This window comes from Geotrypetes seraphini, chromosome 3 (genome assembly GCF_902459505.1).
Source record: "Geotrypetes seraphini chromosome 3, aGeoSer1.1, whole genome shotgun sequence".
Classification (NCBI taxonomy): domain Eukaryota; kingdom Metazoa; phylum Chordata; class Amphibia; order Gymnophiona; family Dermophiidae; genus Geotrypetes; species Geotrypetes seraphini.
This window is the reverse complement of record NC_047086.1, coordinates 175651123-175676093: the sequence shown is the minus strand read 5'-3', so window position 1 is coordinate 175676093 and position 24971 is coordinate 175651123. Positions and strand designations below refer to the sequence as shown.

Here is a 24971-nt window from a genome sequence, read left to right as displayed (position 1 = left end):
CAGCAATAGCAAACTCTATAAGAAACCTTTAGGGAACCCCCCTGGCTATAGTAAATAACTGATACTTTCCCTATACAGCATATTCAAACTCAAATTGCAGGAGACATATAAGAAAAAAAAATTTGAAAGTGAAGAAAAAATCTCAGTTGTGCTTCATTGGTTGAAAAGAACTCCACTTAGCTCTAATCCACAGCATCACAAAACAGTTCACTTTTACTCCTGCAAACTAATGAGTTGAAGGGCAATACTATTAGCACAGGGAGGAAATAATCCACATTTTCATAAATGCAGACACAGTTCAAACAGCAGCTTTACATCCAAGTACCAGGCAAAGAAAACAAAATAATAGGGAAATTCCTTGTTTCGCTGAGGCTGCGTCAGGGGTCTCTTTTCACCGATACAACTCGCCACTTGTACATAATTCAGTCAATGGCTGCAAATAGCTGCAAACAACAGGAACATCCCTGTCTGGATGATTGGCTAATCAGAGCTCTGTCCAAACCAGAGTGCTAGCAAGCTGTGCAACAGGTATTGGATCTACTCCAGCAGTTAGGCTGGATAATCAACTTCAAAAAGAGCCATCTAGAACCGACCCAGAGTTTAGAGTATCTGGGCATTCACTTTGACACGGCTCAGGGCCATGTTTTTCTTTCCAAGTCAAGCAACAAATCTTGGATCTTTTAGCAGTGTCGATTCCTACTACTTGGCATTATCTTTGGGTATTGGGTTCCATGGTAGCCTCCCTGGAGGTTGTTCCCTGAGCAAGGGTGCATATGTGGCCTCTCCAGGATACTCTTCTGTCTCGGTGGTTCCTTAGCATCATTCTCTTCAGATGTAGCTCCCATTGACAGGGGCAGCGGGAACAGCTTATGCTGGTGGCTTCAAGGAGATTCCTTGTTGAAGGCCATGTCTCTCTGAAACACGGAGTGAGTGATTGATTCTCATGACTGATGCCAGCCTATTTCGCTGGGGAGCCTATTGCAGGGACCGCTCGATTCAGGGCCAGTTGACTCGCCTTTTGAAGTTGAGAAAAACTGAAAAATTAGGTTCTGTACATTGCAATGTATTTGTTTGCATTTTGTCTGCATTGTCTGCATTTGTTTTATATTACTTTGCTACCTTCCAGATACATATCTAGAAGTAAATATTTAAAATATAAGATTGCATTGCTTTTCCCAATTAGTTTTATTCTATGAAAGGGTTTTGTAGATATTTTCTTTCTTTTTTTGACAGGAAATTGAAAATGCAACTGCATCAACTTCGTTGGAAAGGGGTAAAAAATGTGAATGAGTCCCAGGAGAGATCTTGTGCTCGGTGTCAGCAGTCACTTGGATGGATGCTGAACAGAGGTGCAGTGTGTGAAGGATGCAGTCATCGTGTCTGCTCTGGATGCCGTATATACTTGAACATCTACATCTGGAAATGTACTGTCTGCTATGCCCATAGGTACGGGAAATCGTGTTTTACTTAATGATTATCAACTTAGTCTTCAATATTTTATTTATTTATTGAATTTGTTGCTTAAGTCTTAATATGAGAAAGCACTTTGGGTGAACCACAATAATGATAGATACAAAAGCAGGTAAAAATATACCTGTAGGTAAACAAAATAATTTTGCATTCATATAACCATAAATACATATAAAAGCCATAACATAAAAAGCAGACTATAAATATGACAACACTCATTTTGGTGCCTCAAATGTTAGACCTATTTCTGGGTATATTTGACATGCTGATTCTAAAAATGGCACCAGTTTTCTCCTGTCAGCTCTAGTTTTTGAGATACAGAACATGAGCCATATATTACTCTTCACTCTGCTCAGCCATTAAAAAATCAGGATATTTTAATGTAGAGGGGCATAATCGAAAGGGATGTCTAAGTCCGTTTACGTCCATCTCACAAGTCGCCCAAAGTAAAAAGCAGCTTAAGACACATTTTCAAAAAATATGTCCAACTTTTTTTTCATTTTGAAAATCGTCTAATTATACATCCTGCCGATCTGATCGTCCAAGTCGCTAAATCGTCCATCTTTATACCACATTTTCGTCAAACTTTTCGTCCAAGTTCAAAACGCCTAGAACAAGCCCTGTTGGACGTGGGAGGAGTCTGCAAAGTGACGGACTGCACACCCAGACATAGCACCTAAATAGTGGAGTACCTTACAGGATACTGCTGTGAACTTCACAAAGAGGGTGCCATGTCTTCTCCTCACTACAGCTTCCTTATAGGTCATGGCGAGCCCCCCAAACCACCTCCAGATTCCCCTAGACCCACTTATCTACCACCCCAATAGCTCTTATGACTGCAGGAGCCACTTATATGCCAGTCAAAAAGGGTTTTGGGGGTGTATAGGGGAGTGCACATGTTTAAGTATCAATGCAGTGATTACAGGGGCTTATGGGCATGGGTCCTCCTCTCTAAGGGTCCCTAACCCACCCCTAAGACGACTTAAGCTGCCTCTGTGCTGGACGACTAGGCTTTCCTATGCCAGGTGGCCAGGTGTTGATGGTCTGGAGACTAAATTTTAAAGTTGTGATTAAAAGTTTTATGGGGGGGGTCAGTGATCACTGGGATAGTGTGTGGGGGTCTGTATTATATGTTTTCAGTGCTTATCTGGTGAGTTTAGGTGGGTTTTTGTGACTTAGACCACCCGAACCCTCTTCTTACTTTTCTGTAGCCTCCGCAGCGGCACTGGCACCAGCATGTCCTGTGCATGCTGGTGACTGAAGATCTGCTTCCTGTGCTGGGCCTGAGAGTTCACGTTCGACGTGAGAGATCAGTTGTCAATATCTGTTTTAGGAACAGGTGTGTTTTTAGACGTTTCCTAAATTCCTCATAAGTAGAGGGCGAAAGTAATTGTTCTAGGTCTTTACCCCATGATGCTGCTTGGTGTGAGAGAAGGAATTCATGGTGTTTTTTCAGTTTGCAACCTCTCACTGGGGGGGGGAAACGAAGTTGGAATGTGAACTTCTCTTGTGTCTGTTGGTTGAGAAGGAGAAAAGGTCAGTAATGTATTTGGGGGCAAGTCCGTGTAATGCTTTAAAGCAGAAACGGGCAAATTTGAACTTTACGCGTGCCTTCATCGGCAGCCAATGTAGCTGCCGGTAGTAGGGTGTCACGTGGTCAAATTTTTTTTAGTCCAAAGATTAGTCTGACTGCCGCATTCTGCAACAGTTGTAGCTTAGTGCTGAATTTGTGGAGAAACACAGCTTTAGTGTTCAAGTACCGTATTTTTTAAAAATTCTTTTTGTAGCTAAAAAGCACCATTCATGTTAGGAAGCATTTGTTGGTTGAACAGGGTTCTATTTTATTCTGCTTGGTAGAAATACATGTCTATATGCTACCATTAATACAAATATTTATCTTGAAAACATTTATATGTATATTTGTCCTCACCATAATTGATTTGTCATTTGTCTTCAGGGAAGTGAAAATAAAAACTGGTGACTGGTTCTTTGAGGAGCGAGCAAAGAAGTTTTCACTTTCAGGTAGGCGCAATCATCTTTAAGATGAACTGGATAGTTATGTGGATTTATTGCTCCGATTCAAACAAAGGTGGTACACGAAGCTAATACAGCAAAACCTTGGTTTGCGAGCATAATTTGTTCCGAAAACATGCTTGTAATCCAAAACACTCATATATCAAAGCGAATTTCCCCATAAGAGATAATGGAAACTCAGACGATTTGTTCCGTAACCCAAAAACTTTAATACAAATAGTGTATGTATTCATATTGCAAGACCTTGCTTGTTTAGAACAGTCACTACACTCCTGCAGTGACAGAGAGAGAAGAACCATCTGCTTAATTGTGATGATGTGATGTGTGTATACTATATGTACTTGTATTGCAAGATCTTGCTTGTTTATCAAGTTAAAATTTAATAAAATGTTTTGCTTGTCTTGCAAAACACTTGCATACCAAGTTACTAGCAATCCAAGGTTTTACTGTATTTTCTAGTAAACACACACTGAAGTGATTTTGGATTGCAGCTAGGGTTGAATGCTAAGAACATGGGCACCAGTGCTAAATAGTCATCTTGATCAAGATAATATTTTAACAAGGGTAAAAGAATGCCAGATAATTTTGTGATATGACTTGGACTGTAAAATGTTTCTGACAGATTTTTGCTCTCCTTGCCTGCTTTCAGTAGACTCACTCAAAAGAGTTACTGGCAGTTTCTAAATAGATTCTGCTAAATCTCCTGCTAGATTAGTAGCTAAAAACATTTATACATCTAATCAAATTGTGGCAAGTTGACTGACGATAGGGTGTCAGGAAAGGGAGTGAAATAAGGGAAATGGAGGATGGAATGGATTTCCTGTGAATAAAAGTACACAGATGGCCCTAGCAAGAAGGCCGCGAAGTAGCCTATGAGTGCTGCTGGTCTTACGCTCCTCTGCAACAAGGTATTTATGGTCGTGGTTGGCGGGGATCGGTTGGGAGGGAAGGATGAAGGGTCAGCGGGGGTTTGGCGGTTTGGCTACACGGCGGGGGCGGGGGGAAGCGCGGCTGCCTATGACTAAGGCTTATTTTGGGGGGTAGGGCTTATATTAAGACCTACCCTGAAAATCATGCTAGGGCTTATTTTTGGGGTAGGTCTTATTTTTGGGGAAACACGGTAGGTGCAAAGTCAGAGAGGAGTGGGAGGTACTACGCAGGCACCAGTGATATTCTGCCTGCATAGCTAAGAGCTTTGATAGGACCACGCAAAAAGCTGTTCTGTCTTTGGACACTTAGCTGTATGGGTACCTGCACTGAATATTGTCCAGCAGCTGTGTTTAGCTTCTAGGTTGTGGCTGAATATTGCTGGGTTCTTCCCTTCCCACTAAACATAAGCCAATCCTTTTCTCATCCCTTGCTGCCAAGAATAGTGTCCCTTCCCACTCCTGCCAAGAAAAGCACCTCCTCCCAGAAGCAATCCTCACCGTCTGTAGGCCCTGCTTCTGGGCCTACCTGCACATGCCCTGGTGGCATAGTGGTCTTCTGGCCAGAAACGATCCCCTGTCACTACTGCCCATGCCAGAGTGCTGCTAGAGGTCGCAGCAGTCATTTTGAGGCCAGAGTCAGCATAGGCAGCATCAATTGGGGATCGTCCCTGCTCAGAACACTAGACTACCAGATGATATAGTTCTTTGCTGCAAGGGCCAGAAGGGGGCACAACAGGATGGGGGTGAGAGGAGGGTCTGGTTTGAATTTGGTGATTCCTTTAGGTGGGTCCTTTATTGAATATCAGTTGGGACCATAGGAGCCAACGTTTTAAAATTATTGGGGATGCTAAACCCAATGGAAATTGCCCGTTTGGACATAGTCAACGAGATGGTTCAGGGACCCATATAAGTCCAGGTGGCTTGCATATGTCTGGTCATACCTGGATGTTCAATGTAAGTACACTGAATATCTGGATTTATTTCAGTCAGCAGCAGACAGCATTTTTTTTAAACGCTGAATGTTGTCAGTTAAATATTGACCAGTATATTGATACTTGTAGTATCAAGTTGAAAAAATGTATTTACTTTTTTATTGGGATTTATCAACCAACTTATGAAGAGATTCATCCAAGATGGAGTCCAGCAGATAAGCTTACAATTTTGTTAACAGCATAATGTAGTAAAATGACCAAATATAGGCATAAATACAGTACAATCAATAAGGTAAATTTGGAGACAGGCAAATTGAATTGTAATAATAAGAATAACATAGTAGAGCCAGAAATATACACATTAAAATAGTTCAGTAAAACTGTCATATAAGAAACATGGTAAATGTCAGCAGAGTACAAATGACGCATGAAAGAACATTTAGATAAAACAAATATGATACTTATATAAGCCCAGTGGAAATGAAACCCCTTAATAGGCAAGGTTTTAGAACATTCATATAAAAAGATATGATAAACATGAGGTTAGCATAATACAAATATGAAAATGAACAGCGCATTCAGCACAGCTCCCTGCGCTAAAAAATAAAACAGGAAGTTGCAACCGGAAACAGGAAGTAGATGTCCCATTTTGAGGAAAAAAATAAATGGTCACATTAGGCATACCTCAATATTACAGTCGCCCACGCCACATCAACCAGTATAACCGACTGCTACCATGCCATGTCTCTTTTGGTATTGGCACTGATTCTCCAGGAAGAGATACAGGCTATGCTCAGACAAGAGCTATTGGAGCTATTGCAGATGCAATTTACACAGGCATTAAAGGCTTCTTTGCCTGCCTTAACCCAGCCCAAGGGTACATTAAAGCGTTGATTGAGAACAAAACCATTCCTGCTCAATATGGAGCATCAGGATCGGCATTGGCATGGACTTGGTCGATGTCATTTTTAAGACTGAAATAGTAAGCTATACTTTACAGCTGAAAAAGTTAACAGTCTTTCCATCCTAAAGGAATAGACTGAATTGAACTGAAGAACTCAACTGTATCTCAGAGCTGCAGGAGTCGCCTCGGTTGTATTTCTCAGCTGAAAAATTCAGCTATATTTCAGAGGTCTAGGATTGGCAAAGCTGAGGGAGATATCTCATTTCTTAACCTGATGAAGTTCAATGTATTTCAAGCTGAACAGCTCACTGGTATTTTAAAGCTGCAGAAATCAGCTGTTTGATGAGGAAAAGGTGCTCATCTATTTTCCATTTATATTGGTTTCAAAGGTGTTGCAAAAACAGAAAAAAAATATCTCTATTGCAAAGTAGAGCATGTCGGCATATTGTATAGTTGAGGTAGTATTCTATTACTGGGGAGGTTTGATGTGTTCCTCATGTGAGAAAAGCGCTGCCCACAGTAGAAAAAGACTCTATGGAGACTTTGGGTAAAGTAGTGCAATTTTGTTTACACCTCCCCCTCCGTATTCGTGGTTTCACCAATCGTGATTTCGGTTATTCGCGGTTTTTCGATTTGCAGGTCCCGCCCCCAAAATTACATCAGAGAAAATCGCTATTCCCAGTGTTGTAAAGAGAAAATCACTGCTCCCAACGTTGTACAGAGAAAATCGCTGCACTTTCTTCACAGGAACAGGTCAGGTTATTTGCGGTTTTAGCATATTCTCTAGGGTTTTTAACAGAAAACCGCATATAACATACGAAAAGTTATTTGCGGTTTTTCAGTATTCGCTGAATTGGTTTTCTCCTGTCACTGCGAATATGGAGGGGGAAGTGTGTTTTCTTTTTGGCCAAAAAGGGTGTCCAATTTGCACGAAAATGGCAAGTTAGGCTCACGGAAGTTCACATGATCACACAACATATAGTTAGTACTTTTATTAGTCCCTCCTGCCTGTCTGCTCATTGGATAGAGCAAAGACAGTTCACAACCTATCAGATTCGTTCACACATACCGTAACTGTGCTTTATTTGCCCAAGTTCTGCATCAGCAAAATCACAGAAAACTCCTAGTGTTTTCTGTGTACATGAAAGCATACTTTGCTGTGTAGTCTCAGTGGTCAAAGAAACACCACTAGAGGGCATTTCAGTCAATCCTTTTACAACCTTGGTCTTTAAAGAGAAATGATTAATATGTTTATTTTCTTGTGCCGTTTGAACATAGGGGAGAGTTGATAATTGTTCTCAGCCATTCATATACAAAATAGTTTCTTTCTTTTTTATCCTTTATTGGTATTAAAAAACAGCAGTTCTATTTCTTAAAACTTTCAGATATTGTCACAAAATGTTAGATGTTTTGAAAAGAAATGTTCACTAATGAATGACCTATGTTTTCTCATTCACTTCATAGGTAAATATGAAACAACTGGTACAAAGCTCTTGACGTCTTATCAGAAAATGAGGTGAGGCTTGTAAAAGGACAACTTGTCCTCGAGCATTGCAGCACAAGAATGCATTATATTACATAATTGTTAACTTAGGTGATACGGACTGTGACTTTTGACCTGTTGGTGTGTCTTGAAAAACCTGTAGTTGAGTCATAAGATGAAATCCTATTGAGAAAAACTCAATCAAGAAATTTGGGGATAAAGAAAACAGCAAGACAAATTTGTAAAGACAGGATCAGCTTCTTTTCAGAAAGAATGTTTAAATCAGAATTGTTGTGTTCAGGTGTTTACATGTCCAATTCTGGTAGTATTTTAGAAAAGGATCTGCTGATGTAGAACTTTTTATAAAATAAATGCAGGAATGTACTTGCTATGTGGGGCAGTAGCAAGCTTTTGCCAATGTCTAAAACAGTGGATCGCAAACTGTATATGCCGTGGCGAGATTCTGGGTGTGCTACGAGACACTGGCAAGGAGGAGAGGCACCGGCGCTAGCTGACTGCCTACAGGACGTGCCTCTCACAGGACGTGCCTCCCATTGGCGGCTCAGGGTCCCGTCTGGAGGGCCCTCGTGCATGCGCAGACGTCGACATCCGTGCATTTCCGGGTGCCCTCTAGCCACAGCCTGGAATTTACTGTGCTGTTGAGTAAAAAAAGTTTGCGAGACACTGGTCTAAATTATCAATGGAGATAATTTGACAATTTACACTTGTGTACCAAAATTTACACATGTAAAAGGGTGTTTCAGAACTTAAAATTGTGAGCCCACCGGGACAGATAGGGAAAATGCTTGAGTACCTGATTGTAAAACCGCTTAGATAACCTTGATAGGCGGTATATAAAAATCCTAATAAAACTTAAACTTAAAAAAAAATATACACGTGTAAATATTGGCACTTAGAATATCTGCCTACAGACAGGCACAGATGAATGGGTTTATGCACTTCTACCAGCAGGTGGGGACTGAGAACTATTGGCTTCAATGACAAGTATAAGTGGGCTGTACACTACAGTTCCCCTAAAGTCGGTCTCTTCTCAGTCTCCAGCAGGCGGAGGTGGTAAGTCTGTACAGTCCCAGTCTGTGCCGGACTGGTTGAAAAAAAAAGAATATTTAGAAACTAGAGGAGAGTTTACTTCTGTCACAGGACTAATTTTGTGTCTTAGCTGGAAGGGCAAAGGCCCATAGGGGTCTCTTTTAGCTTTGGGGGTGCTACATTCAGGTGGCAGGGTCCCTCCTCCCATTACCCCACCTCTCAAGTCTTTTAGCAGTGCCTCAGCTGCATGCTCTCAGCCTGTGGAGTCTGCCCTTCGGTTGAAATCTCCTACCTTCTCCCCCAAAAACGTGGGCATCCCTCCTGCCACTGGAGGTCCCCTGAAACCCCACCACCCCTGAACACCCCCGCCTGTACCTTTCAATGAAGTTGGGAGCAGGAATGATGCGCAAACACTCCTACTCTGAAGCCCACTTGTCCAAAATGGTGGACCTTCCCCTCCCCGGTACATCATGTGATGCATGGGGAGGAGCCTAAAACCCTGATTGGCTCAGATCGATCATCATTGAAATCAGGTGAGTGGGGTCAGTAGGGTCTGCTAGACCACGAGGTATGGGATGTTGAGGATTATCTCTGGGGGTTGGAAGGTTGAGGGATCATCTTTGGGGGATCAGTTGATATGAGGTAAAGTGCAGCATAAGCCAATTTTTCAGTCCTTTGCAATTGGCATGGTTTGGCAGTAAAGCCCTGGTGTTGTTCTTGTCTAGTCACTCTTCAGTGTGTCTGTACTTTTTTTGCTCTAATAGTGAATTAACCTTGTTACCATAGGCTCTGCATTCATAGGCTTTGTGCAGGGTTAACATTTCCCCAAAAGTTTGCATAGTGCACCTGCAAAACATGTGCACTAAAGCCTTGCTAACCCCCCTGCACAAAGTCTTATAGCACTCTATTGTATCAGACTGAAAGTTTGTGGAAAACCTAAGAAAGAACTCCTGGGGGTAATTATTAAATGTTTCCTCTCATCTATTTATTTACTGTAGTAGTCAATTCTTCAGCTGAGATATACCGTAACTGAGAAATATAGTTGTAGGAGGGAGGATGCTCATACATTTACAATAAAATGATTACCTCATGTCTCTTTGTTTCCAGTAACATTTCTGTGGTCCCTCCAACTCCACCGCCTTTCGCTGAAGCTGCTTCTGAAGGAAACTCAATGGTAATATATATTTAAGGGAGACATCCTTTCAACCAAAATCAAGCTTCAATTAATATATTTCTATATATTCCATTTTTCATTTCAAGATTTTCAAGTTTAAGTTTTATACTGCATATGACCATTATACAATAATTGTGGTTCATTTATTTATATATTTCTAAACACTCATGACACTTCTAGCATTATCTTATGTACCTTTTCAGAATGGTCTGTGTTTCAAGTGGCTCTCTTTTTTACTCCTTATCTTTCAAATAATTTATTAGTTTTATGTATTGATATAATGTAATATTTTCTTGTTACATCCTTCTTTAATTTTACAGTGCACTTTTTTTAGAACAATCAACTATTTAAAAAAAAAAAAAAAAATTCCACATGCTCCCATACTAGTTCACTCAATCATATCAGTCGCAGTAACATTAGGAAGTAATGTACAGGAGATAAGAAAAAAATCAATACATGAGAAACTTAAGTGAGGGGGGAGAACAATTTGTAATCATGATCTTTAGGATGTAAGATATGCCAGCGGTCAACTAACCCAAAATTAGATTTTTATTTTTTTAATATCATTTTTATTAAAGAGGTAACCAGAGAAACAGGTATGACACAATGTGCAGATATACAGACAGAAAGAATAGTACAAACTGAGAATAGCTGCTAACAACATCGCAGGCTGTTCCAAAATGGCCATAGCAAACAAGATTTTAAGTCATTGATTATGCCCAGAGATTTGGGGATCCTATAGGCACTGGTAGATTGACTATCCAAAATGATATCCTGTATTTGATTGAAATCTCCGCCTGTAATGACCTTTTGATGGTTGAATTTAGATAATTCAGTGTCAATTTCATGGAAAAAATTAGGACAGTCTATGTTTGGAGTGTATAGGTTTAGGAGAATATAAGTTGATAGCTTCACATTAAGTTTTAGTAATACCCATCTACCCTGAGTATCCGGGAGGCGTGTCGAGGGCGTGAGTTGGGCCTGCTTAGACTTAGTCGTACTTCATGTATAACCGAATGTTTAACAACAGAGCCTAGACGGAACTTGGACATGTAAAACATGGTCTAAGTCACAAAAACCCACCTCACTCAATTCACCAGATAAGCACTGAAAACACATAACACAGACCCCCACACACTACCCCAGTGATCACCAACCCCTCCCCATCCCCATAAAAATTTAATCACAACTTTAAATTTCAGCCTCCAGACCATCATCACCTAGCTGCCTGGCATAGGAAAGCCTAGTCGTCCAGCCCAGAGGCAGCTTAGTCATCTTGGGGGTGGGTTAGGAACCCATGGAGAGGAGGACCCATGCCCATAAGCCCCTGTAATCACTGCATTGATACTTAAACATGTGCACTCCCCTATACACCCCAAAACTCTTTTTGACTGACATATAAGTGGCTCCTGCAGCAATACGGGCTAATGGGGTGGTAGATAAGTGGGTCTAGGGCAGTGTTTTTCAACCGCTGTTCCGCGGCACACTAGTGTGCCGTGAGATGTTGCCTGGTGTGCCGCAGGGCCGCCATCAGGGCAGTACTACCAGTCCTGCATTCAGGGGCCCGGAGCTGACAGGGGGCCTGAGGCAGGGGCGCCAGTAGCTCGCCAAGGCAAAGTGAGTCGATCACCCAGGACTCACTTTGTCTTGGCGATCTAATCTATCGAGCCGATAAGTCTTCTTCTCCCTGACGTCAATTCTGCAGTCGGAGAGGAAGTTCAGGCCAGCCAATCGCTGCCTGGCTGGGCGGAACTTCCTCTCCGATTGCAGAATTGACGTCAGGAGAGCATGCGTCGGCGTCGGCTTTGGGGCCTGTTATCCATTGGTGGGTCCTGTTCCCCGATGGCAGCAGCAGTGGCAATGGCTTGGGGAACGGCAGGGAGAAAGAAAGAAAGGGGGCAGGCAGGGAAACAGAAGGAAAGAAGAGAAACAGAAAAAAAGAAAGAAAGGTCAGGGAGAGAGGAAGAAAAAGTTGGGGGAGGGAATGAGGTGTGGAGGAGAGAAAGCATACAGGCTGATAGAAGGGAAGAAAGATTGGATGCACAGTCAGAAGAAGAAAGTGCAACCAGAAATCACCAGACAAGGTAGGAAAAATGATTTTATTTTAAATTTAGCAAAGTATTACCACAGTTTTCAAAGGAATTTGCCCAAATAACTTAATAGTTAACTGGGTAAATTCCCAGAGATGAAAACTTCCCTTCACTTACTATGCACAGTTCTGAATTTATATCTGCTGTCTATATTTTACAATATGGTCACCTTTTACTAAACAGCAATAATGGTTTTTAGCGCAGGGAGTCTATGAGCGTCAAGAGCAGCGCTGGGCATTCAGCGCAGCTCCCTGCGCTAAAAACTGCTATTGTGGTTTAATAAAAAGGATGGAGGGTATATTTGTCTATTTTTGTATGCTATAAAAACCAAATACAGAGAGAGACTGAGAGCTGTTGACGAAGAGCTACGTGTGTGTCTTTCTTCGATTCCAGCCAGAATATCAGCTTTGTGTTCAGCCAAACAGGCCCAGGTTTCGCACTGAATAAAGTATTTTATAATTTTTCACTATTCTGTTTACTTAATATTTCATAATAAAGTAATTATAAAATACTTTCTTTGTGTTTATTTGATTCCTATTCAAGAGAATTACTTTATATATAGTCAATATAGGCACAGAGTTAAATTTTTTAACATTTTCTAATGGTGGTGTGCCTCGTGATTTTTTTCATGAAACAAGTGTGCCTTTGCCCAAAAAAGGTTGAAAAACACTGGTCTAGGGGATTCTGGAGGTGGTTGGAGGGCTCATTGTCAACCTATAAGGGAGCTGTAATGAGGAGAAGCCATGGCACCCTTTATGTGAAGTTCACAGCAGTGCCCTGTAAGGTACCCCACTATTTAGGTGGCATGTCTGGGTGTGCAGTCCATCACTTTGCAGACACATCCAACAGGGCTTGTTCTAGGCGTTTTGGACTTGGACGGAAAGTTGGACGGAAATGTGGTTTAAAGATAGACGATTTAGTGGCCTGGACGATCAGATCGGCAGGACGTATAATTAGATGATTTTCGAAAGTAAAAAAAAGTTGGACGTATCTTTCGAAAATGTGTCTTAGGCTCTTTTTAACTTTGGACGACTTGCAATATGGACGTAAACGGACTTAGACGTCCCTTTCGATTATGCCCCTCCACGTATTTAGTACTTTGTAGTCACAGAATGTCAGCAGGATTTAAGTGGGTTTCCTGAAGGAAAATAATATCTGCATGAAGTTGGTATAAATACTTGGTTAACTTGTTCTTTTTAAAGGGTTATGTAAACCCTTAACATTAATAGAAACTATTTTCATCAAAGTATTTGATTAAGATTAGGTGGCACCAGCCTTGATTGATGTATGTGGAGTCTGAGATGTGCATATTCCAGATTCAGAAGAATGAGTAGCACATTAGCAGCATGTACGATATAACTAAAAAATAAATGCGGGTTAAGTAAGTAAGTATGAAGTTGCCCAAACATATTATCACATCTATATAAAAAACCCAGTCACTAGAAAACATCGGGTGATAAAGGTTCACTTACGGGGAAGCAAATGCTGATCTGAGAAACAATCATGCTTTAAACATGGTGAGTAGTAGATTACATTGGTAGCATGAAACAAGTATACATATAAAGGCATAGTGAAATGATTAAAGACAATTGAACTCTAGAACCCAACTGTTACCTAACAACCTTCATTAAAAATCGATTATAACATCAGAAAAGAACGGCTGTGACTCCATATCTGGAAATAGGCTTAAGGAGAGAGCAGAGAGCAACCCAAGCAAAATTCTGGCTATCCAGTATGGATGCAAGAAGGATGAAAGTATCAAAAAGACACAAATAGTCAAACTTGCGTCTTAGATCATATCTCAAGTTTACAACTACACAAGTAGCAAAGCAAGAGATAATAAAGTAATAAGAATAAAACAAAATAGTTAAGCATAAAATGGCTATTGAGGGACACAGATTATATCTAGAAGCCGCTGTGCCTTGACGCAATCATGAACCCCAGGAGCAAGCCGAGAGGCTAGATCCCGCCAAGGCATCTCAGGGCCTCACAGGGGCTTCCATTCCATGCTATATAGAGGGAAAATAGAACACAGTGAAGCGTAAAGCATGAAGTTGAAACTACAAGACCTTAAATAAGAACATGGCAAAACTAAGGACTAGCTGAGTAGGTATCATATGTAAGAAAATAAAATATAAGGGAAAACAAATAAATAAAAGTAAGGCAGCATATTTAAGCTTTAAAAAATCTAACAAGAGAAGCTTATAGTATCTGTATGAAACTGCAGCGACCTGACACTATCTTGGACTCCAGGAGGAGACCAAGAGCCGAGACTGCACCGAAGCACTACGTGTTTCCATTAGGGCCCTCAAATCCAGCCATGTGAATAAAATGACAACATACAATTAACGTAATATTCAAAATTAAACATATCTAGAGAATGATTTGGTTAAGGAAGTATTATTCATAGTAGAAGGAGAAACTAATAAGTCCAAGTAGAAATCTAATAAATCAATAATAAATGACTATATATGGAGAGACTGGAATGAATGAGGAGCCCCAAGGTTATATCAGTTGAGCCTCATCGTAAACTACAGCGCAGCAGGATCGGTTGAAAAGAAGATTGCATGCTGATTCAGGTAAGAGTATAGGAATTAATGACTTCAGCTTTCATTGAAGACAGTTAGAACATTATTACGAGATCAATGGAGATCCTGTAGAAAACTTTTGGTAAACATCATTCAAGAGCCACATGGTGCAAATGAGTCTAGGTAGGACTACAAGGCTGCAGGTAGAATTATGGAGAGTGATTCTTATCCAAGCTGGATATAGGATACCATATTGTGCTCCCAACTTCTTTAAACGCTCACGGTAAGCCAGGAAGGATTTCCTCTTTTGAAATGTATATTTGTTGAGATTGCGTGGTAGCTTTTGATGTAGCTCTGTGAAATGTCTATTCAGTGGTAAGACGAGCATATAATAATGTAAACAACTTTGATTGTCCCATAGAAAGGTGGTACAGTATATCAAATTCCATTACCTTACTTAAAACCCATGCTGAATTTATCTCACTGCCTGTTCAGAACATTTTCTTAAACTGTGTTTAGGTAGGAGGATACCTTTCCCCTTGTCATCATGTTCCAGAACAGAATTTTCTTTTTTTTTTTCATTTTGGAGTCTTTTTTTAGGAGGGAATTTAGACTTGCCTTTTCAGTGGTAGATTGAAGCGAATTACATTCAGAATCAGCAGGTATATTTCTTTTTCCGGAAGACTCACAATCTGAGTTTGTATCTGATTTAACGGACTTGCCCAAGGTCATATGAAGGGGTAATTGGATTTGAATACTGGTTTTGCTAGTTGTCAGTCTGTTGATATGACCACTAGGCTACTCCTGATATCCTGTTAGAGCAAGAATTATGGAATTGTCCTATTGCTGTTTGCCCACTCTTTTGATGGTACTCTCCTACCCGTGAGTTGCGGTCTGTTGACAGTTTGAGATTGGAAATTCCATCCTTAGTAACTGTGAAACTTGCTGGCAATAGGAATTCCATGTTGTCGGTGTGGAGCCCGGTTCCGTGGAACGCCCTGTCAGTTTCTGTGTGACAATTGACTATGCTTTGTCAATTTAGAAAAGAGGTAAAAACTATATTATTTGCACGTGCTTTTGGCACCAGATGCGTAGGTGTATGAGACTCTATCTTTTAGTTTTAGGCTGTGGTTGGTACCAGCTTTGAACTGTTTTTTTTGATGTTGTATTTTATGATTGAGTAAAGATGTTTCGATGTTTTATGATTTTTTTAAAAATATGTATTGCCATTGCATTTTGTTGTCTGTTATTTGCTGATTTTGTATGTTTACATTGATCCCCGCCTAGATTTGTAGATAGGCGGGCTAAAAATAATTTTAAATAAATAAAATAAATAGATAAATCTTCTCCCTGGCATCCTGAGGACTTGTCCGGACCGGTTACAGTTTAAAAAAATGTTAAAAACTTAACTGTACGCGGAGGCTTTTCTTTAAATTTTGTTGTAGTGAGATACCTAATGAGAAACTTGAACAATGATTGTTGTTCTATAATTACTGAAGATTGATAATACGTAATTCTCTCCAGTTTTTAAATGCTATTTTTAGTGGGCTAATGTATAACATGATTACATTACATTACATTAGTGATTTCTATTCCGCCATTATCTTGCGGTTCAAGGCAGATTACATAAGAATTGTCATGATATAAAGAAATACATAAGGAATAGTTTGAACATTTTCTAATTTGCTAAGGAGTGTATAGTATTGCAGGTGAAGCTTGGAACAGATCTGGTTGTGTTATATTGGTTTTATGTATTTTTTGAAGAGTAGGGTTTTTGTTTCTTTTTTAAAGGTTTTGTAGTCTGTGGTCAAAATCAGCAGATTGATGAGTTGTCTGTCCAGATTCGCTGTTCTGGTGTCCAGTAGGTTGTCATACAGTTTTCTTCATTTGACATTTTTGGTTGGCGGGTGTGTGAATAGTGTGTGGGTTCTCCTGTGTCTGGTTGAAGTGGATTGAATTAGTCGGTTGTTCCAGTAGGTTGGGCTGTCTCCGTTTATAGCTTTAAATAGTAGGCAGTAGAATTTGAAGTGTACTCTGGCTTGTATTGGGAGCCAGTGTGAGTTGTGGTTTGCCTCTGTGATGTGGTCGTGTTTTTTTCAGCGAATAGATGAGTCTTAAGGCTGTGTTTTGTATTGTTTGTAGCTGTTTTATCGTGGTCGCTGGGCAGGGGAGATATAGTATGTTGCAGTAGTCTATTAGGCCTAGGATTAGAGATTGTACCAAGAGTTGGTATTGAAAGTATTTTTCATGTCCTCTGAACCATTGTGAATGTTTATTTGTTAACCTCTTAGCTATAGGCGGTCAAGAAATTTTAGAAGTAAATAAATAAAACTTCTACTGTTTCTGCTAATTTTGGACAGATAAAAAGCTTTATCCCAGGACAATTAAGCAGCATATTCTCACATGTGAGTGACGTCATCCACGGAGCCTCGGTATGGACAGTATTAAAAGTGTACTGTCATTTTAAGTTTTAAGAAACTTTGCAACTGCCCGAACCACGCATGCGTGAGTACCTTCCTGCCCGAAGTAGGCTCATGGTACCTCAGTTTTTCGTTTTCTGTGGAGCAAAGAAGTACTTTTTTGACTGAACTCTGTTCAGTCTGCATTGCCTTCCCGCTCTCGCATCTTTTTTCTTATCAGTATTGTTCCTTTTTAAAAAAAAAAAAAAAAGGAAATGGAAAATTTAATTTAAAAAATATATATATTTTTGTCTTTTTTCTTCAAACTCGTACTTCGGGCTTGGATTTTTTCCTCAGTGGGTCTCTCTCTCAGTTTTACATTGAGTATAATCTCATTGATGAAATTCTTTTCCCTCTGTCGAAACCGTCAATGGGTCTTGAGAAATGCTCTAGGTGCAGTGACCTAGTTCTATATCTACTGTGTTTGGGTCCTGAACACCAAGCTGAGTCTTCTGCTCAATGTTACACCTTAGAACAGCATTCCTTCAAGGCCTGTCGCATTCAACAGGACAAGATCTTCGGCTTAGCCATGGATCGCCAAATTTTTGGAGCTGTCGACATCAAAAACTCCTGCATCGCATCAACATTGGAAGAATGAATAGCATCGGGGAAGCCAGCTCAGAAGCCATTCACTTCCCAGCATGCGCTGAGGGTCTCGACAGCATCGAATCTCTTGATGCAGACCAAACATCAACGCCAACGTTCTTAAGCTTTGCAGGTTGTCTCTTCTTCATGGTTTGCATCCTCATCAAGGTCACCTACTTCCAGGCAACCTGCTGTACCAAGGGTACTGGCTGTTGAGCCATCGATACTGATGCATTCTCAGCAAGCGTCGCAGGTCTCTACAGCATTGAGCCTCTTGATACAGACCATATACTAACGCCACCGTTCTCTAGCTTCGCAGGTTGTCTCTCTTTCATGGTGTGTATCCTTATTGAGGTCATCTGCTTCGAGACAACCTGCGGCACCGATGGTACCGGCAGTTCAGCCTTCAGTACTGGTGTATTACGACGTACATCCTTATTGAGGTTACCCGCTTTGAGACAACCTGCTGCACCAATGGTACCGGCAGTTCAGCCATCAGTACTGGTGCATTACGACATACATCCTCATCGAGGTTACCCAATTCAAGGAAACCTGCTGCACCGATGGTACCAGCAGTTCAGCCATCAGTACCGGTGCATACTTTGAGGAGGGAGACTGGTACAATGTTTAAATTACACTGCATACAGATGCTCACATCGACTCTCTTGGTACTGGCCCAACCTAAGCAGTAGAAGGCCTCCAGGTACCGATGTCAGCTCTCCATCAAAGCATAAGGCTACTTCTCATGGATCTTCTGAGAGGCATCGTCATTCCCATCTAAATGACAATCTACCTCCAGGCATTGCTCTTCAAGTCTTCTATCAAGTCATCGATTCTCTACTTCGAAGCATCGATGTTCTCTTTTGCCATGACAGTCCTCATCGTGTCAACCTCATGCTTTCAAGCATAAAAGGGATACTCATCGATCCTCGTCATCAGCTTTATCGGATTGATACTGAAGATGTTGTAAACTTTCCCAAAGACAGAAAATGCCTCCTAGAAGAAGATCTTCTCCAGAAGGATATATTAGACAGTTGGGCAAAGCCCTACCTATCTCATTGGAAGCTGACACTGAACCAAATGTTGAATGCTTGGATGCTTTGGACTATACTGAGCCTCCCAAAGAGCTCCTCAAGTTACCCTTACATAGCATTTTTTAAAGAGACACTTCTTGCAAAATGCCTTTATCACAGTGACTCCAAGACAACTAGATTCCATTTGCAGAAGCTGTTCTCCAGGATTTCATAGATCACAGTTTCAGGATCAATCATTCCTTGTAGAGTCAGCCCTAAAAAATACACTTCTCTCTCCGAATCTGCAGTTTCAGCATCCGCAGATTCAGTTATTCGCAAATTTTTTTTTAGATCCATTTTCATTTTTTGGGCTATTTTTAAGCCCTCTTAGACCCCCCCCCCTGTCGTGAGCTTCTGTAGTCTTTCGAGATTACGACGGGAGCTCACGGCAGCCATTTCCTATGAGTGATCTGCATGGGGCAGGAGGGTAGGAAGATTGCTCCTGCCCCGAAAACCCGCTAGACCACCAGGTAAGGCTTAAGGGATGCCGGGGGTAGAGGGGGTGAGGGGGGGAAGCAGGGGGTAGGTCAGAGCCAGCCCGAATATTATTCACGTTTTTTTAAATATTCACGGGCCTGCTCTGCCCCTAACCCCCGTAGATATGGAGGGAGAAGTGTATTTCAGTACAAATGTTTCTGCCTCAGCGCTTACAGGGCATGAAGGCCGTACTATGGATTATGCTGGTGAGCAGGATCCTTATTTACAGTTTTTACATGTCTTTGTATTTCAAACAACTGGTAGTGAAGTTGCCTGACTTGAGCAATATATTCTGTCCGAGCATCTTGCAGAATATCAGCAAAGTATTTATACAGACCAGAAAGTATGTAGCAAGATCAGCCAATGATGCTTTTGTCATCTAGAGAATCTGCTATGTCAGTAGCTATGAGAAAGTCTCTGATATACAGACATCCATCTCCAAAATACATTAGCCAAAATCCTATGTTTAAGGGAAGAGCTTTTTTTGCGATTCCTTAGAAGGCCACACAAAGATAGACATTGAACTTTGAACAGGCCTACACCTCCTACTTCGAAGCATTCTGCTAAGCTTTCTTATTCACATTAGTGGCAATATGCTTCTGCATTCTTCTGCTTCTGGACTGCCACCACACAAGAAGCAAAAATAACACTCAGGCCTAAATTCTTCTATGTATTAGGTCAAGCATACCTGCTGTTTTCTCCTTCTTAGCCACTTCCTTACCAATCAGAAGTCATCTTCATTTTTACTACAGCATTGATCTTGATAACAACCAAACCTGTGAGTTCTCTGTCATCAAGGATGGTTACTGTTTTTTCATGTTGTTGACATACCTCCAAATTATCCAGGAGAGTCCACTTTTAGCTATCAGGACTTTTCTTCTTCAGGACATAAAGGCTCTGTTTCAGCTATATGTCCATGAGGTAGTACCCCCTTCTAAGAAAAATTTGGGGTTCTACTTCTGGTATTTCTTGTTCCAAAGATGACGAAATCTACACATCATTTCTAGCTTAAGAAATGTTCAACTTTTATCTCTGGGATCTTAAAAGCTACTCTTAGATTAAAACGATTAGCTATGCTCTCTAGATGTCACAGATACCCACATATCAGTTATTTCTGTGCCTGGACTGTTTCTGTGGATTTGATTAGCCCATCAACATTTTTATTTCAAAGTTCTGCCCTTCAGCCTGGCATCTTCTCTTAGATGGCTGATAGTTGTGGCACCAACTTTATAAGCCCAAGGGTTCCACAGTTCAATGCTATTTTATTCAACACTGAGTGTTCTAAGTCAGTTTTCCATAATCCTAACTTCAACCCTCTCAAGCTCTAAATGTCATAGGGGCCCTGCTCGACATGAATCACCTTGGGGCGATCCTAACTCAGCAACAACAAGTTAATTTGCTTCCTTTTTACAATCAAGTCTATTACCTTCCATCCATATAAGCCAGCAGAAGGATCTTACTATTACTTCAATCAAGTCTTAAGAGTGGCTTAGCAGTTAGTTCAGTGGACATTGAATCAAGGGTCACAGGTTCAAGTCCCACTTTAAACATGGCTGCTACATTCCTTGTTTTTTCTCTTCACAAGCTTTCCTGGAAGGACACCTCAGTGGTTCCTGGCGTCTCAGTATTCTCCAGCTCATCAACTTTTAAGTGGAAGGTATAAGAACATAAGAACATAAGAACATAAGAAGCGCCATCTCCGGATCAGACCTTCGGTCCATCAAGTCCGGCGATCCGCACACGCGGAGGCCCCGCCAGGTATACACCTGGTTTATTTTATAGCCACCCTATCTTTATATGCCTTTCTCAAGGAGATATGCATCTAGTTTGCTTTTGAAGCCTAGGACTGTCGATTCCGCAATAATCTCCCCTGGGAGAGTATTCCAGATGTCCACCACTCTCTGTGTGAAGCAGAACTTCCTGACATTAGTCCTGAACTTGTCCCCCCTTAGCTTCATTTCATGTCCTCTTGTCCGTGTCAAATTGGACAATGTAAATAATCTTCTCTGCTCTATTTTGTCGATTCCTTTCAGTATTTTGAAGGTCTCGATCATATCCCCACGCAGTCTCCTTTTCTCAAGGGAGAACAATCCCAGTGTTTTAAGTCGATCCTCATATTCCAGTTTCTCCATACCCTTCACTAGTTTAGTTGCTCGTCTCTGCACCCTCTCCAGCAGTTTTATATCCTTCTTTAGGTAGGGAGACCAATGTTGGACGCAGTATTCCAAGTGAGGTCTGACCATTGTCCTATAAAGCGGCATTATTACTTTCTCCGATCTACTCGAGATTCCTTTCTTTATCATGCCCAACATTCTATTTGCCTTCTTTGCCGCTGCCGCGCATTGTGCCGACGGCTTCAGGGTCCTATCTATCAGTACACCCAGGTCTCTTTCTTGTTCACTTTTTCCCAGAGTTGCACCTGTCATTTTGTACTCGTATTCCTTATTCTTACTGCCTAAATGCATTACCTTGCATTTCTCCACGTTGAACCTCATTTGCCATTTCTCCGCCCATTTTTCTAACCGACACAAATCGCTCTGGAGTTCCTCACTATCCTCCTGCGATCTGATTGCCCGGCAGAGTTTTGTGTCGTCTGCAAACTTGATGATCTCACTGGATGTTCCGTTTTCCAAGTCATTGATATAAATATTAAAAAGGATCGGCCCAAGTACCGAGCCCTGGGGTACACCACTAGTCACTTTCTCCCAGTCAGAGAACTTCCCATTTATGCCCACTCTCTGCTTTCGGTTTTCCAGCCATTTGCCTATCCATCTTTGTATATCTCCCTCTATGCCATGGCTTTGTAGTTTCCTGTTACAAATGCCTTCACATCTGAACATTCTGACTATGATCTCACCAAATATATTTGTGAAGCTCGTCTGGCCAATCTTCGCACACAAAGTCATGGCTCTACTTAGGTGCAGAAGTTCCACTTGCACCCCTTGGAACTCAAAGTGATGTTCAATACTCTGCAGATTCTTCACTAAAGTATCTTCCCTTCAAGTCCCCCTAGTATACACCAAGGAGAAAGTATGGGGTCTCTTTGCGAGAGACCGAAAGGATTGGAACTGAGAAGTTTCTCCAAACGTTTCGAAAAGCTCTCTATGTCCAAGGAGCACAGAATACTCATCAGATTTCTTCACTCACATCAGTGGACACTTTATTTTTACAACCTGATGTCAGGTGTTCTCTCTTCTGGGGAACTCCTCAGATAAACTTATTTCTGTTCCCCCCACAATTACACACTGCCTCACATGTTCCAGACGATCCTCTCCATTATCTAGAGGTAAATGCCTTTCTACTGGTTTTTCCCAGTTTGCAGTCTTTGTGCTTGGCAGCTTGGTACCTTCTGGGATAGCCTCAGCATTTGCTGATCTTCAGATCCTGTCAGAATCATGTTGGATACATACAGAAAATCGTCTACATAGCAGTGCTACTTTCAAAAGTGGGCATCGTTTTCATCGTGGTGTACTCTTCATCATCAGAATGCTTCTTCCTTCTCTATATATTCAGTGTTGGATTTCCTTCTCAACTTCAGGTCTTAAAACCACTTCAGTCACAGTTCACCTTAGTTCCATCAGTGCTTTCTACATGCCAGTCAACAAAAATTATCTGACTGCTCATCCTTGTGTTTCCAGGGTTATGAAGGGTGTTTTTCAATATTTAAGCCACTTCTCATACCGTTTCCACTGGTTTGGGATCTTACTGTTGTTCTCACCAGGCTGATGAAACCTCCATTTCAGCCAATGTCTTCTACTCATTTTGCCTATCTCACTTTCACAGGATTCGAACTGAGAAGTTTCTCCAAACATGTTTCGAAAAGCTCTCTATGTCCAAGGAGTGCAGAATACTCAGCAGATTTCTTCACCCACATCAGTGGACACTTTATTTTTACAACCTGATGTTAGGTGTTCTCTCTTCTGGGGAACTATCGTGCACGTCGAGTAAATGAGTTTCAAGCATTGGTGTCGGACCCACTTTTTAAGTTTTCTACTAGGATATGGTAGTTCTCTGCTCCCATCCTGAATTCCTACTGAATGTAGTCATGGGATTTCATTGGAATCAATAATTTGTGCTTCTAGTTTCTTCCTAAGCCTCATTCTCACCCTGAAGAAACAGCTCTTCATACCATCCACTGTAAACGAGCCATAGCTTATCACTTTCAATGGGACAGTTCCTCTTCTTTGATCCTCACAGTTTAGGTCGGCCTGTAACCACATGGTTGGCAGCCTGTGTTGCCTTCTACTGTGCTCAGGCTTGGGGGTCATGTAACAGCATAATGTCCCAGCTATGTCAGCTTTAGTTGCTTTCTTGCATTCCACTCCCATAGATGAAATCTGTAAAGCAGCTACTTGGTCCTCAGGTCACACATTCAAGTCTCACTACTGTCTGGGATCCTTACTGCCTGCTTGTCCTGGGATAAAGCACAGTTACTTACCATAACAGGTGTTATTCAGGGACAGCAGGCAGATATTCTCACAACCCACCCACCTCCCCTGGTTGGCTTCTTAGCTTCCTTATGGAGCTAAGGTACTACTGCCTACGTCGGGCAGGAAGGCGTGTGCATGGGCGCAGTGAGGGCAGTCACAAAGTTTCTTAAAACGTAAAGTGACAATATACACTTTTTAATACTGTCCATACTGGCGCTCCGTAGATGACGTCACTTACATGTTAGAATATCTGCCTTCTGTCCCTGGATAACACCTGTTACAGTAAGTAACTGTGCTATATGAATTATCTTATATCTCTGTTTTTATTTCAGGATCTCAGCAAATCAAAAGGGTTCACAAAGTCAGTAGAAAACTTGTTTTTTTCCCTGACAACACACATGAAAAGTAAGTACACATCATACTACTTATCACTTATATAGCACTGAAAGATGTACGCAGTGCTGCTCAGAAGAGCTTACTATCTAACTTGGACAAACAGACATGACATATAGGGTTGAGAAGGTAGAACCTAAGTGGAAGGAGTTAGGAGTTGAAAGCAGTCTCAGAGGTGGGCTTTTAACTGGGCCTTGAACACTGCCAGATACGGAGCACTCCATAGGGATTCAGGCAGCATGTTCCAAGCATTTGGTACAGCAAGGCAGAAAGGACGGAGTCTGGAGTTAGAAGTTGAAGAGAAGGACACAGATAGGAGGGACCAGCTGAGCAGTAGAGACTAAACTAAACTAAACCTTAAGTTTATATACCGCATCATCTCCACGGATGTTGTGGAGCTCGGCACGGTTTACAAGAACTTAAAATATAGGAAGAGAAGGAAAAAAAAAGGTTTACATGAACTTATATATCAAGAGACTAAGTAGTGAATTTCAGAACAGGATTCTCTGGTATGCTAGATTCTCATGGAGATGAGAAGAAGGGACATGGTTAATATTGTTGCTTCTATTATTATTTTTAAGGAACCTCACAGGAAACCCTTGGGCTGACTTTCCAATAGGCAGAGTAGGCAATTGACCACAGACAGCTGCTGCGGTAGGCCACGCTACTTCTTAAGTGGCTGGTCCTTTTTAACTCCACTGATTAATGGGGAAAGTCATCTAGAACTTTATTTGAGAGGTATATCTAAGCCAGCCATGACTTTTAACTGTTTTTATTGCTGTTTTTATTCCTTGGAGTGGGCAACTGGATGTTCAAACATCTGAGCAGCCAGGTTTGCTAATCTACAGTTGAGTAAACCAAGGCATAAAAAGATTAAGCAACTTGTCCAGGGCCACAAAGAACTTTCTTCTCATAAGGTTTGAATTCAAGTGCTCAAATTCCTAGCTCTTAGCAGTGACT

The 24971-nt window shown here is 41.3% G+C and overlaps 1 protein-coding gene across 3 annotated transcripts in view; it reads left to right on the top strand.

Annotated features, from left to right (window-relative positions):
• The window catches only part of SYTL3 (synaptotagmin like 3), a 116005-nt gene that overhangs the window by 44861 nt on the left and 46173 nt on the right, over window positions 1-24971 (top strand). For all 3 annotated transcript variants that reach the window (XM_033935532.1, XM_033935533.1, XM_033935531.1), the window contains exons 3-7: window positions 1234-1446; window positions 3428-3492; window positions 7734-7785; window positions 9910-9976; window positions 23951-24023. In XM_033935532.1, the coding sequence (XP_033791423.1) occupies window positions 1234-1446; window positions 3428-3492; window positions 7734-7785; window positions 9910-9976; window positions 23951-24023 (470 nt within the window). The remainder of the gene's footprint in view (window positions 1-1233; window positions 1447-3427; window positions 3493-7733; window positions 7786-9909; window positions 9977-23950; window positions 24024-24971) is intronic.